The following is a 15,826-nucleotide window of genomic DNA, read 5'->3' on the forward strand; positions in this document are numbered from 1 at the left end:
TAACTGTAAGTGTAAGTGTACTGTTGTCCTATTAAGTCTTAGAATTCCTATAATTTCATGAATAAAAAAAAAAGAGGGACAAAAGAGGACCCTCACCTCGATCACCAATGCAGCTAGACAAAGAAGTAAAAGCACGTGGTGTGTATTAAAATGCACAAACACACACATATGTAACACACGCATGCTGACGTCATGAAGCATCGCCCGAGCATTATGGCCTACAGCCACAGCGCATGTGGTGAGAATTGACCAATCAGAATCATTCATTTGTAAGGTTGTCAGGGAAAACCCTAGACTTGTTTACAGTTTTTAAAGTTCATTATTGGTTGAACCATGACATTGTGGATACAGTCATGCTTTCTCTAAGATAGATAAAGACACGCCCTTTGCTGTGATATCTTACACGGTATTGGTGGAGAAAAAGACTCGGTATTACTAAGCCTTGGAAAGGGTGGCTCTCTGAGAGAAAGTCAACTCTCGTTTTGAAAGTGTCACTGATAGTTGCATTTTTAAACTTGAAATTTATATAACTTATCGTCAATATTTATGTTGAATTATTATGTATTCATGTAGAAAAATGATTGTAGTTTCTGAAACAACCAAAAACTGAAATTTGATAATTTTGACCATTTCCACTTTAAAACCGGTTTTCTTCGTTTTCCAAATCCCGACTTAATACCGCTTCGAGGCGGAGGGTCACATATCTCTAAAGAATTTATTCTTACTGGTGCCAATAACTTTTGACTACTTCTTCTTGTGTTTAAAACTTCTAAGCAAATCAAATACTTTCTATATTTTATTTTCACTCTGCAGACAGTATCTCACATGAGCTTCATCCAGAAATAATGAAGCAGGTCACGAAGTAAATTTCAGTGACCAAGAGTAAGTTGAAAATGCTGACCTATAAGGGGAGGGGGAGTGGGAGATGGGGAAATATTGATAAAACATGGCAATTTAGAAAAAATAAAAATATAAATTGTCTTTAGGACTACTATCGCTGCTGATACAACAAATGTTCAAAATTATTTTTCCCCATTTTTTTTTTTGTTTTGTTTGGCAACAGCTCAATCATTCAATGACCTTGACCCAGCAAACTTACTCTTACCTTATAATCTTCAAAAATGGAAAAGACATTGGTAAACATGTCAGACTGGTCTATGACAATTTTTGGTAATGATGCGTTTGATGTCGATTCTCCTGCCTGGGAACAGACGAAACAATGGTTAAGTATGTAATGGTATTCAAGAGAGAACATAAAAATAATATTAGTTGTCTAACATTATCAGGAATAAACAATCTTTGAAGATGAATGTGCTGGTATGTAATGAATATATAAAACTTTCTTTGTAAAATGTAATTAGTTTCCTTAATTGGTAAATCAATCTGTTGTAATATCCAGTAAGGGACACTGAAATTTAATTCGAATTTTGTGGTTCTGAGGTCTGGAGGTATGACACTCGCCTTTGGACTGGAAGCTCCAAGATTCGAGTCCAACTCTTAGCAGCGAAAAGAAGAATCCTTGGAAAAGCCCTTTACTCACATTCTCTCAAAGTATTCAGGTGTAAATGGGTACTTGGTCATTATCAGCAGAGTCTCTGTTGGAAAAAAATGTTATATCGCCATGTCTCATTCTACAAGTTAAGTATTGCTGTTGAGTAAGGACCCCTTGTAAAGTGCTTTGAGCACGTTTCAGTGGATATTACGCTATCTAAATGCTCTTTTTTTTCTTTCTTGAAATCATATTAAAAATGATTTGAGATAACATGCATTTATTAAGAAAATGAATATTAAAATCATGCTGCCCAGCGAAAAGGACCAAACTTACCAACAATTGTATCTCAGCATCCAAATAGTTTTTGTAGTTGAGATTGAGTAGATCGTATACTTTGGCCAGGGATGAGAGACTAGCCTGGGACCCTGGTATCAACATCTGGGCACAAACTGACAAGATGACATTTTTACTCTCAGACCGATACAGAAGAAACTGGATCAAGCGGTCCTGTGTGAGGTAAAAAATAAAGAGGTAAACGAGGTAAAAAATAAAGAGGTAAACAGGAAGATAATTATTTTGAAAAATGGGTATTGTTTGTTTTGCTTTTCTCTGTCATTTGTTCTTTTTTTTCTTCTTATTTCTAAAAATGTGTATTGACACTGGCTGTTTATTTTTAAGGGTTTTACAGCACTTATGGCACATTTAGGTCAGTCCAGCAAAAGGAAGAAAATGGGATAGTCAATAAATTATAGATTTTTTTGTTGAAAGCACAGAAGAAAAAGTAAGACAAAGGGGAATGGTTCAAATAGAGAACGGGTGTAGATCCCAAGAGCATACTATCAATGCACTCAGTTTGAAATCACCTAAATATATCATCCAGATATAGGCATAGGATCCCACTAAACTGTTTACAAACCATTATATCATATTCAAAACAAAACAGTATATAAGAGAGAGAAGATGATTTACGAAAAAATAAGAAATCATCTCTCGAAATTATAACTATACATTGACTATTTCCCTCTCAGCAAAGGACTATGGTCAGGGCCAGGACAAAACTAAGTAATCTTATTTCAAGACAAAGACAGAAAACAAGTTGGAAAACATATAGGGGGATAGAAAATATAGCAAAAAACCTCCATGTCCACTATGACAAGTCGAGAAACCCCATCCAGTGCATTGACATTAATACTCTTTCTGACTGAGACTATCCTTTTATATGATGGAGTTAAGTTTGTGATTGGTATTTTGTTCCATTTCTTGATCTTGTGAAATGACTTTGTTCAAGAGAATACTGTGATGTCTAACATGACATTATGCAAACGGTATTTCTTTAGCTCACCATTAACAAGTAAGATGTGTGACTTTTAAAAATATCTTTGAAAAAAAAATAGTTGGCCTTAATAAAAATTGTTAAACATTTTTCAATGTGTTCAGCAGTCCTTAAAAAACAGAAATATGACTATTTGAGCATATGTCTTTTCTATGACATCCATCATGTTCAATGCCCATCTCAATTCTTCGATTTTATTCCACCAGTAACCAATAAGAACCAAAACTCCATTTCGTACAGTATACATTTATAACATCTGCCAACACCCATAGCTAGGTAACCATTACACAATGATATCATTCAGAGTTCTATGCCCGTTTAGTCGTTACAATCTAATTTTTGTTTTAAGCAAAAAAACTGGTAATTTACAAAATAAATGAATGGACATAGTTGTTTTACAATGCTTATATTTATTTTATAACATGTTTTGTTTTTTTAATAATTCATGATATAAATGAATTTCAAATGCTGAACTTGCCTTATCCGAAATCATGGTGACAAGAGGACTCAAAGACACTTCCAATGACCACATGCAACCTGAAAAAGAAAATAATGACCGAATGCAGCCGATAAAATGGGGGAGGGATGAAGAGAAAATCTAGAAAATCCTCCAAAAAATAAAATAGTGAAGTCGCATTTGCATTATCCATCCAGCATTTCTTTAAATCTGATTTATATTTACTTCAATGTTTATAATGTATGAAATGGATGGTTTTTGGTTTGTATTTATAAGGTAGAGTTGTTTGTTTGTTTTGTTTTTAAGGGTTTTACGGCGCTTGCAACACATCTAGGTTATATCAGCGCCAGTAAAAAGGAAGAAAATGGGAAAGTAAAAAGTTCTAGAATTACAATTAAAGCAGCCAAGAGAAAGCAAGACAAAGGGGAATTGGGAACAAATAGGGATCATATGTAGATTCCAAGAGCATACCACCAATGTACTTAGTCTGAGATCACCTAAAAGTCTCATCTAGACACAGGCACAGTCCCCACTAAGAGGAATACACTCAAATGTTTACAAATAAAATATATATAATACATAATACAGTGCATAACAGAGAGATGATTTACAAGGAAAAAAAATATCATCTCCCAAAACTAACTATACATTTGACTGTTTCCCTCCCAGCCAGGGTATCCGGCCAGAGCCAGGACAAAACCAAGTAATCTCATTCTAAGACAAACACAGAAAGCATGTTGGAAAACTGTTATAAGGGGATAGAAGACCCAGTATGTACCCCCCTGCCACTATGGGAGGTCAGTAACCCCACCCAGAAGGTAGAGTTGTGAAAGAATTAAAAGGCTAAATGAACTGTGAGGTTTTACCCTGGTTTCTGAAGCAATAAATAGACGAAAAACATTTGAATGCTACCCTTTGGATGGGTTGCTATGATATAACAAAGTGCTTAACATAAAGTCTAGCGACCCAACTGTCATATCACTGCGGGGTCCGAAAAAACCCCACAAACATCAGCTGCATCAGGGACCAATAACGGCCCCTGTACTTATAAGGGTAAAGCTGTTCCAACGACTATTGGGACTGCTAATGAGATACAGACAAAGGACGTAATACAGTCTGACACGACAAAATAGATAATATAAGAAAACAATAGAGAAAAACAGAATTTTAAAAAAATATAAAGTCAATGTTATTTTTCTTTTTTTTTTCATTTTAATTAATTTTTTATTTCATTTTTTAAATTCTATTTTATTCTATTTTTGATACAGAAAGAGAAAAAAAAAAGAAAAAAAAAGAAATCAATGTTGCTAAGAGTTTTATAAAATAAGAAAGTATTATAAACGTTGCATCCTATTATGGGAAAAAAATCTTACCTAACTTGGCATCAATCACAATATCTGGCTGGAAAACAATCCAGTTTGCTGAATCTTATCATTCCAGTCAAAGATATAACTTCATTTGACATTGAAATCAATGTATTTAATCAATGCACTGACATCTCTTCCGGAGATGTAAAGAACATAAAGCACCAGGACCAGACAACATTACCGGAACTATTTTGAAAAACTGTCACCAACAACTGGCTATACCTTATACAAAACTTTTTCAAAGGTCAATCGATGAACAATCAGTGCCAGTACTTTGGAAAACATCGATTGTCGTTCCAGTTCCAAAAAAGCGTTGTCCGACCGTATTGAATGACTTCCGTCCAGTGGCGCTTACATCGCTTGTAATGAAATGTTTAGAAAAAATTTTAAAATCTGAGCTCCTACAAAAATGTTATGACCTGAAATTACTAGATCCGTACCAATTTGCATACCAGCAACATCTCAGTGTTGAAGACGCACTATTAACCGCCACAAATTTGATCTCGAAACACCTTGACCAAACGCCCTCGAATTACGCCAGAATCCTGTTTGTCGACTTTTCGTCAGCTTTTAATGCCATGAACACAGATATTTTGCTTCAAAAGTTGTGCAGCATGGATATTCCAAACTACCTTATTAAATGGTATAAAGAGTTTCTGACCCATAGACCGCAATGTGTAAAATTGGGTGAACATATCTCCAACAAAAGAACGTTGTCGAACGGATGTCCCCAAGGCTGTGTGAGTTCCCCAATCCTGTACATCTTATACACCAACGACTGCAGACCATCCTTTGAAAATTGTTTTATAGTGAAATATGCAGATGATACTGCTATTCTTGGCTTATTAAAAGATAAAGTTACCGAAAAGAATTATTTCAAACAAATAAATATATTCACCGATTGGTGTAAACAAAATCAGCTTGAATTAAATGTTGAAAAAACGAAAGAACAGGTGTTTGGTGTAAAAAATAAAAACGACTTAAAGTGTGTGGCGATCGGTAAAGATGATGTTGAGATAGTTGACTATTTTAAATATTTAGGAATAACCATTGATAGTTCCCTCAATTTCTCTCAACATATTAATATAATATCTAAGAAAGTTGCCCAAAGATTATACATCCTAAGGAAATTGAGAACATTTCAAGTAAGGAAGAAAACTATGTTAAGAGTTTATGACTCATTGATTAAAAGTGTAATTGCGTTTGGCTGCACCATATGGTTTGGAGGATGCCGACTTAAAGATAAATCAAAAATTTCAAAATCTATCAAAGAGGCATCAAAAATAATAAACCATCCTCTTGATGGAGTAGAAAGAATTCATGGAAAAGCAATAGAAAGGAAAGCATTCTCAATTACCAACAATAAAAAACATATTTTATACCATGAATTTAGTCTTTTACCATCTGGGAGAAGGTTTTGTCAGATTAAATGTAGAACTAACAAGTATAAATCAACGTTCGTTCCATCAGCAATAAAAATTTTGAATATTTCATATGGTACAGAAAAACCAAGGATTGATTCGTTGACTGATTAACTGATTAATTTATTTAATGTAAGATTAACTGACCAATTGATAATGATGATAATTTTTGGTGTCGAATTGCCACAATCGTAACAAATTGAAAACGAAATGAATATGTTTATGTTGTGTATATCGCACATGTGAAAGAAAGAAAGAGAGAGAGAGAGAGAGAGAGAGAGAGAGAGAGAGAGAGAGAGAGAGAAAATAAGTAGGAGTGAAATATCTGTTCAATCTTAGTTATCGTTTAACATTATAACAAGTGTAACTAAATGACAAATTGCCATATTTATGGACAATAAAGATCTATTATTATTATTATTATTATTATTATTATTATTATTATTATAAAATTTGAACATTAAATGAAAATAGGTGTTTGAAACAGCGTTCGACAAAATAGAAAGAAAACACCAGAAATCAATAATTAAAAAAAAAACAAATAGCTTTCTAAGGATTTTTATTTCACATCAGTTCCTGCTTTCAAACTTTTCACATGTGTGATATGTAATTCAATCCAGAGTTATGGTATTATATTACCATTAAATATTGCTTTAGTTGTTGGCTGAAGATGGTTGAAGTCTGGCATATTTCTGGCTTCATGTACCTAAAGATTAGTATTCATTTATGATATAAAATAATGTAGGGAAAGGAGATAATATGATTATGAGAATTATCTAAGAATGTTGTAAAAGGATACAGAGCTCACAGTTGTACGTAGTTTTGTTCGTTCCAGCTTGCATATTTACAGCTGAAAATACATAAGCATTAATAAACAATCTTGTGATGAGACACATAAGCCACATAAGGACACAACAACAACAATAATAATAATAATAATAATAATAATAATAATAATAATAATAATAATAATAATAATAATAATAAAAATAATAATAAATCACTTATATAGTGCCTAAATTCGTTTGTTTTTTGTTTTTGTTTTTAAGCGTTTTACGGCTCTTGCGACACATTGAGGTCATATCAGCGCCAGTAAAAAGCAAGAAAATGGGATAGTAAAAAGTTCTAGAATTACAATAAAGCACCCAAAGAAAAGGGAAGACAAAGGGGAATTGGTTCAAATAAGAAACAGGTGTAGATTCCAAAAGCACTCTATCAAAGTACTTAGTTTGAGATCACTAAAAGTCTCATCCAGACACAAGCACAGGTCCCTGCTAAGAGGAACACACTCGAATGTTTTACAAATCATATATAATATAAAGAAAGCATAATACAGTGCATAACAGAGAGATGATTTACAAGGAAAAAAATATCATCTCCCAAAACAATAACTATGCATTCGACTGTTTCCCTCCCAGCCAGGACTCCGACCAGGGCCAGGAAAAAACCAAGTAATCTCATTCCAAGACAAAGACAGAAAGCATGTTGGAAAACAGATATAAGGGGATAGAAGACACAGTATGTACCTCCCTGCCCGCTATGGGAGGTCAGGATCCCCACCCAAGTGCCTAAATTCCATGAATTCATGTTCTAATAATATTGTATTCATGGAGGGAAAAAAATATAGATTACTGCAACAAAAGCTTAGTTTATAAAGCATTGAACTGAATTTAATAAAAGCCATTTAAAACAGTTCAGTCTTTAAATTGAACTCGAACGAATTTCTGGTTGTGGAAGACAGAGAATTCCAGATATTTGCAGCTGTATTTGAGAAAACTCTGTAAGAGAATTTTGTTCTTGATGTAAGCCGTCCAAAGCGAGGCCTTGTTTACGTAGACATTTGTTTGGCAGTTGGAAGCCAATGCAGGGATTTCAGAACCAGCGTTATTCTGTCATATTACCTGGTCTTGTAAAGCTTGTAGAGCTCTAGTTGTTTTGGTTTTAGTAAATTTTACAATATTATTTCACAACAGGGTAATTAGTTGTTGTGAGTGCATTTAATATGTTACTTTCTATAGAAAAAAAAGGGAAAACAATATGTAAAGATTTAGGCAAAGTTTGCAATTGCTTTTTAAATCATTGTTATAAAAATCTAATATTTGTAATTAAATATAGTTAAACAGGTGAGCATTGTTCGTGGCCATAGAAACATCTTACAAGGCAATAGAAGTTTGAAAGGCTGAATGGCCAAAGGAGACAAAACAGGGTAATGGTAGTTGACGTAGCCATCTGATTTTCCATCCAGCTTTATGTCGAAAATGACGGAGGTCTGGTAAATAAAAATAAAGAGATGAAGGGGAAATTTTAATGTAACACATTTACAAAGATTAAATCGAGACTGGAAAAGAAGCATGAATGAAAAGGATTAGTATTGGAATAAGCAAGAGCAGAACAAATTGATTAGATGGTCAAAACCAAATCGTGATCTTGTGTGGAAGACAACGGAAATGCTTTAACTGAAACAAAAGAACAACAACAAAAAAAACCCACAAAATAACAAAGTAAAAGGCAGATCCTTTGCATTTCCATATTTTTATATTTTGCTGGCAGCACTCAAACACTTTTATTAAAATATATACCATACATTCTCTTAAATGCATGATCAAAACAACATCAATAAAATAATATCCGAGTCTCCTTTGAATGCACAATCAAAATAGCATCAAGTTAATAAGACAACACATGCTGTACAGACCTTAGATGCTTGGTGGTGCACCATGATGAGGTTGTCTACAATGTTGATGGCAAACCTCCCACTCATGTCCAGCTTTAATAAGTCTGTTTTACGTGCTGGACTTTCCCTGAAGTAGTTTAAGTTATATTAGATGAATCTTTATAAAACCTATCTATTATATAATAATTTCTGTTGTTAAATAAAAAAGTGTCATCTATTCTTTTCTATAAATTGTAGTTTCATTAATAAAACACAATCTCTTTGAACACGGATGGGTCAATTCTCAAGGAAATTATTACAATTTGAAAAAATATCTGACTTTACTTTGAATAATGATTATATAAAGAGACTGGTTGTACTACTCACTTATTGAGCTGATATAGGACTATTTCTGCTCCACTCGAGGCCATAGGTGGATGACGTAAAATTACTACATAAAGATGATTGTATCTGTTGGAAAGAAACATATAGCTCATGAAAGAGTAAAATACTTTAATACCCTTATGTCAGCATTATAGTTAACTCCAGTGTATCAAAATCACAATAATTACCGACCTTAAAATATTATTATTGGAAAAAAATTATACTAAGACCCTTTTAAATTAGATTTTTTAAGCTGTATGAAAAAGAGTATTTGAATGTTTACTTACATGACAGCCAAGATCACATCTCTATCAAGGAGGGACAATCTTGGAGGCTTGGGAGTGGATGGGAGGTCTACTTCAAACTTGGGCACTCGAATCATGACCCCTGGCTGAAATGTAACAAAAACGTTTGATGAAAGCAGAAATTCAAAAAGTGCCATTGAAAAAATATTCCATTAAAAATTCAGACTATTTTCTTATCTTACAGAGGGAAGCGTTATAATTAAATCCTATGAGATTTATTGAAATCTTCATTGCAAAGCTATTGCTGTTGTTGTTTTGGCCTAATGGTGTTGCAACTGTTATAAACTCCTAAATACAAAAAAACAAAAAAAAACAAAAGAAATGATTCAGTACGAGACAGGTAAATAACTTTCTAAGAAAGTGTCCCCCAGGCCACTGTAACAACAAGTATGTTCACTAACCAAGCACAGTAAGAGTTAATATCATATATTTTTCTCATGCAAAAATAAGTCTAGCGTTGTTCATTTGGAGTCTTATGATTTCTTCAATTTTATTAAAGGCATATATACCTATCAACTTGGTGTCAGTAGAGGCAAGAATAGTGTAGGTCACCCCAAATCCATATGCTTCGGAGTGTGTCACATAAAACCTTTTCTTGTGTTTATATAATGCTCTTTTTCACGATAAATATTTTTTTTAATAATCAGAAGAACTTGAACTTCACATAAAAATCGACATTCATACCAGTCATTATGAACTGTAATTTAAAAAATTGTCATAAATCAAGCTAACTGATCGTGCAGGAATTTGGTTCCTTTTCCAAGTTGAAACCAAGTAGTCTACTACGATTTGTCACAAAATCTTTTAATATGCACCACTTTAATAAATCGATTCTGTCAAACTATTTTCCAATCAAAAGATGTCACATAATTGAGTTGCTCAAAGAGTGGAGAGTTTAGTTGACCATCCTGCAATTAGAGCTGTTAGAATTTGAGGTATAGAAAAAGCATACAGATTTGGGGTGACCTACCCTAGTTGATATAATGGTAAATCAGACTCACCTTGAAATAAAATGGGTGTAAGGTGTTGCCAAGAGTTCCTGATGACACCAACAGGATGTTGTGGGTACTCTATGAAAAGTATGTACAGCCAATTCCATTAATTCAGTCATTGAAAATAAGAAAAAAAAAAACAAAAAAAAAAACAAACAAGAACAACTCTCTACCCCTCCCCCCCAATCAAAAAACAAAAACCAAAAAAAAAAAACAAAAACAAAACAAACCTGAGCCTTTATATAGTGTAAAATTCACTTTAAGTGGGTTTCCATGTGAACAACATCACTTGTGTAACATGTAAGACAAAGACAAGACAACAGAAAGGACCTGTTACAGCCAATAACTCTGTTACCAACCAGATGCTCCCTCCTTTACACCTGAGTACAGTGAGAGAATGTGAATAAAGCACCTGTGCTCAGGACTTAACTTGAACTGCATATCACAAGTCAGTAAATCCACACACTGTGGTTGAAATAAGCCAATTTAAATCACAGACAAATTTGAGAATAATTGACAATTATAATCAAGACGAGCAATACTCAAAAAGTAACAAACTAATTTCTCATTCTAGGCTAGGACAAAGTATACCATCAAGTTGTGCTAAATTTATGAATACATAAAGCTGCAATTCATTCCTCAAAGCTCGATTCAAATCTGGTTACCTGTTGTATTATACTTACCAGCCAAACATACCAGTTAATCTGAAGGTTCACCGTTTTTAAACACTTCAAACTGCGCTTCTCTGGTGTGATCTGGAGGGAAAAAAAGGTAGATTCAATTTTAACATTAATCCATAATACGTTTATGAGCGTCCACAGACAGAATGACACACTTAATTGCTTAATCACTATTCCATCTTCAATATTCTCATCAATATAGTCAAAACCTAAAAATACCATAAGCTTCATATTATATCCACACATATTCAGATATGGTGGAATTCAAAATATGTAAACTGCAACAATGCAATAATTATGGTGAAGAAGAAAAATACAAGAATAAGAAGAAGAGGAAGAAAACGAGAATTGAAGGAAGACGAAAAGGGAGATCATGATGATAATGATAATGAATATGATGATGACATTTTTTTTATTTCAAGGGTTTTACGACGCTAGCTACATCAATACAATGATGATGATGATGATGATGATGATGGAATTCATAAAAACAAATATGATTTTAAAAATCTTTTCATGAGAAAAGAAGGCATTTGCGTGAAGCAGGCATATAGGCAGTAGGCATCCTTATGATTAACTATGATAAAAACAACCACAGTAACATAAATAATTAAAATGACTAGAAAAATGTAATTCTCTTTGATTATGTGAGCTGTCTTGTAAAAGCACAGTACGCACTAGATATACTTAAAGTGATTTACAAGCAATCCTGAGTCTGCAGCATTCTTCTTCTTCTAGGTTCCATGCCTGGTCCAGGCTTCGGATACTGCATGAATTATCTCTCTCCATTCCTCCCTGTCTCTTGCCTTTTCAAACAGCTCTTGGATTGTTAGGCTGGTGAAGCCCTTCAGTTGGTCTATGAGTGTTTTTCTTTGTCTCCCCCGGGCGCGTTTACCAGGTATTTTTCCACAACTTGCCAGGTATTCATTCTTATCTTTCCTTACTATGTGTCCGAAAAAGGATAGTTGTCGATCCACTATTAAGGGCATTAGTTTCCTTTGTTGGTATGTTTGTTTTAGCACTTCTTCGTTCGTTTTGTGTGCAGTATACGATATTCTCTGCATCCTTCTCAAGCACCACATTTCAAAAGCTTCAATGTTCTTTTGTGTTTCTGCATTTGTAGTCCAGCTTTCGCATCCGTATAACAAGATTGGCCACACGTAGCACTTCAAGACTCGGAATCTAATCCCGAACGACATCTGTTTGTTTTTCAAAATGTTTCCCAGGTCCATGAAGGCCTGTTTGGCTTGAGTTATTCTTGCTCGTATGTCTCGGTTACATCTTCCATCTGTTGTCACTATTGAACCTAGGTATTTAAAACTTTCTACGTTGGTAAGTTGCTCGCCGTGAATCGTTATATTGCAGGTGTTGTTGTTTTCAGGGTTTTTCTGTATTACCATGCATTCCGTTTTGGTGATATTCACTTCCATTCCCTTGGCTTCACTATCTACTACCACTTTGTCAACAATCTTTTGAAGTTGGATTTCTGATGTTGCAATGAGTACCGTATCGTCTGCGTATCTTATATTATTTATGTTGTGACCTCCCACTTTTATTCCCTCCATATTATTTATGCCCCTCATGATTGTTTCTTGGTATAGATTAAACAGATCTGGTGAGGCAACACACCCTTGACGGACTCCTTTCTTAATAGGAATGGAATTTCCTGTAGAGTTTCCGATTTTGATAGATGCCTGCTGGGTGTAGTATAATGTTTGCATGAGTCTGAGGTCTTTCTCATCAGCGCCAATGGAGTGCAGTTGTTTTAGTATTTCTTCGTGGCGTACTCTATCAAAAGCTTTTTTGTAGTCGACAAAACAGAGGTATAGTGGGGTCTGAACCTGTATAGCTCTTTCACTTAAAACACGGAGGAGGTATATTGCGTTCCTTGTCCCTCTGTCAGGTTGGAATCCATATTGTTCTTCTGCGATTTCGGGTTAATCTTATTCCTTAGCCTGTTGATAATTATACGCAACAGTATTTTGTTGATGTGGCTTATTAAACTTATAGTTCTAAAATTTTCGCATCTGACTGCACCTGCTTTCTTTGGTATTGCTATGAAAATAGAGTTACAGAGATCTTCTGGAATTTTCCCAGTATTGTATATATTGTTGAATAATATGTGAAGTTCATCAATTGCTAGATCTCCTAGGCTTTTTAATACCTCTACAGATATTTCATCAGGGCCTGTTGCTTTACCATCCCTCATTCGTTCCATGGCATGTTCAATTTCACTTTTGGTGATGTTTGGTCCGCTTAATGGTTCTTTGAATTTCAGTGGTGGTTCATTTCTATTTGGATCATTGTACAGTTCGCCTATGTATTCTACCCATCGGCTTTCTATATGTTGTTCTTCAAATAGCAGTTCCCCTTGTTTGTTTTGGATACAACTTCCTGCTGCTTTGCTTTTCCTTTTCCCTGATAGTTCTTTTATTCTTTGGTGAGCTTGTTGGGGGTTGGGTTTGTATTCTCTTTCGATTTCGCAGCATTTCCAGTCTAGATAGTTCTCGTGTGCCTCGATGCATTTGGATTTAATGTGGTTGTTCAATGTTTGGTATTCTGCAGACCCTCTGTTGCATTTTCGTCTTTCTTCAAATAGGTTTAGAATTTCATTTGTCATCCATTCCTTTTTGCTGTTTATTTGAGCTATTGGTAAATGCTTTTCTGCAGTTGCTTTGACACACTTTTGGAATATATCAAATTGTTTTTCACATTTTTCATTATCAGGTTCACTTTGGCTTTGTATCATGAGTGCATTTTCAAATTCTTCTCTCATTTTTGTTTGTATGCCATTGTCTTTGCATAACCTGTAATCCCTCTTTATTCTACCAGCTGTTCTCTGAATAGCTTTAAACTTTATCCTTATTGTACAAACATATATATTATGAGACCTGCAGGATGCTATCACAATGAGTTTTTTTAAAACAGAGACAGTGGTGTTACCAGTCTTGTATTCATTTTACCCCTAATTATGAGTAAAGAGTCTTTACCAAGGGATCCACTTTAAGCTTCCAGTAGTGGGATTTGAACAAGGGACCCACAAAGTGTCATAATACAAAAGTCCAAAGCTACACAAGATAAGTTATAAATAGTTATCAATATAATTAAATAACTACTAGCAATTGTTTGATATCAAACACAAAGACCTTAAAGGAAATAACACAATTAAAAAGAGACTTACTTGGAAATGTTCAAGTCCATTGCTCGTTATGAATATAATCTCATTGGGGGAACTCCAAACAAACCCTCTAATTTCTGTGCTTTTACCCTGAGGACAAAAATAGGTCACTTAATGACATTCAAAACTAATGAGACTTAAGGGAGGCTTCTCCTTTCAACATTTTATTTTATTTCTTTCTCTTTAAAATAAATGCATACATTTGTGGAGCAAATTTTGAATTTTCAGCAGGAGCAACCCACTGCACAAAATTATTATCTAATTCTTTCATCATCAGAATGTCAATTTCGTGACAAAAAGTATGCATAAATTGTATCTGAAAACATGTGCCTGATAAAGCAAAAATTAAAATTCAATTTTAAAAAAAGTTTTTCAAAATCAGTCAGCTCCTTAATTTGTCACTCTCACTAATGATAATGACAATTTGTTAAAAAGGAGGTAAATGAATCTGTCCATAGGTCGTGGATGAATATTGTCACTTTTTAATTACACGCCCTGATAAGGCTAAAATAAATGTCAAGGAAGCTAATAAGTGTCATTATTGGAATAAGCATATTTTTTCTTCAAAAGCACTCACTTTTGGCAGGCAGTCATCAATTCACGAAATTGAAATGATAGTTATTGGTGACTGATCAAAATTTTGGACTCACTTTGCAATACTGGGAGTATTCCTGTTGATCTGTGCTTAAGTCTTCCTTGAAGTTTAAAAATTCCTGATTAATCAGAGAGAGAGAAAGGGAAAGTTCTTTACTAAAATCATAAATTAATCAGAGGGAAAGAAAGGGAAAGTTCTTTACTAAAATCATAAATTAAAACAAATAAATAAGCTTGTGTAGTTAGTATATAGAAACATTCAATGACCATCAATATTCATTTGTTTGTTTTTATAAGTAATCTTTACAGAAATTCATGGAACTAGCACAGCAAAGGTGAAAGCTAGAATTGGAATGGCAACAGCAGCCATGACAAGACATAACACCATATGGAAAAGCAACATTGATTTTGGAGTTAAGTTAAAATTGTACAGATCGCTGGTACTATCCATCCTGCTCTATGGCTGTGAAACATGGACTCTCACTGCAGATCTAGAAAAACGAATATGTGCTTTTCAAAATGAGAGCTCTAGGAAAATCCTGAGAATTTCATATTTGGAGCACAGGACAAATAAGGATATTAAATTAGAAGAGGTAGAAGATCGAACAGGATAACAGGAACCACTGTTGTCAATAGTGAAAAGAAGGAAATTGTCATGGTTCAGACACACTGTCTGCCATGATAGCCTGTGCAGACTATCGTGCACTGTGGAGGGACAGAGGAGAAGAGGAGGGCAGAAAAAGCTATGGCAAGACAACATCAAAGAGTGGACAGGCCTGGATCTTATCAGCCTTCTAGAAAAGGCCAGAGACCTCGATGAATGGCGTAAGGTTGTGAAGTCTGTATCCTGCATGTCCCCCCGACGATCAGCTGGACATGGGAGTGAGTGAGTGTCCGATTGGGACAAGTGACAATGTCCCATAAATCAAAGCCAAACACACAAATTAAGTCTGATAATGGACAAATCTTT

The 15,826-nt window shown here is 34.4% G+C and overlaps 1 protein-coding gene across 7 annotated transcripts in view; it reads right to left on the reverse strand.

The window, feature by feature from the left end:
* LOC144967685 (regulator of MON1-CCZ1 complex-like) overlaps positions 1-15,826 on the reverse strand; it is a 27,603-nt gene that overhangs the window by 7,432 nt on the left and 4,345 nt on the right. For all 7 annotated transcript variants that reach the window (XR_013644454.1, XR_013644443.1, XR_013644450.1 and 4 more), the window contains exons 5-17: positions 14,913-14,975; positions 14,266-14,352; positions 11,088-11,159; positions 10,414-10,482; positions 9,395-9,498; positions 9,111-9,194; positions 8,766-8,871; positions 8,228-8,339; positions 6,870-6,920; positions 4,656-4,709; positions 3,304-3,362; positions 1,826-1,999; positions 1,106-1,201 (exon numbers count right to left, since the gene is read on the reverse strand). Coding sequence is in view for 2 of the 7 variants with exons in the window: in XM_078905223.1 (XP_078761349.1) it covers positions 1,106-1,201; positions 1,826-1,999; positions 3,304-3,362; positions 4,656-4,709; positions 6,870-6,920; positions 8,228-8,339; positions 8,766-8,871; positions 9,111-9,194; positions 9,395-9,498; positions 10,414-10,482; positions 11,088-11,159; positions 14,266-14,352; positions 14,913-14,975 (1,131 nt within the window). In the remaining 5 variants the exon portion in view is untranslated. The remainder of the gene's footprint in view (positions 1-1,105; positions 1,202-1,825; positions 2,000-3,303; positions 3,363-4,655; positions 4,710-6,869; positions 6,921-8,227; positions 8,340-8,765; positions 8,872-9,110; positions 9,195-9,394; positions 9,499-10,413; positions 10,483-11,087; positions 11,160-14,265; positions 14,353-14,912; positions 14,976-15,826) is intronic.

Source organism: Berghia stephanieae, chromosome 1 (assembly GCF_034508935.2).
Source record: "Berghia stephanieae isolate SIO BIC M18660-M18661 chromosome 1, UCSD_Bste_1.3, whole genome shotgun sequence".
NCBI lineage: Eukaryota > Metazoa > Mollusca > Gastropoda > Nudibranchia > Aeolidiidae > Berghia > Berghia stephanieae.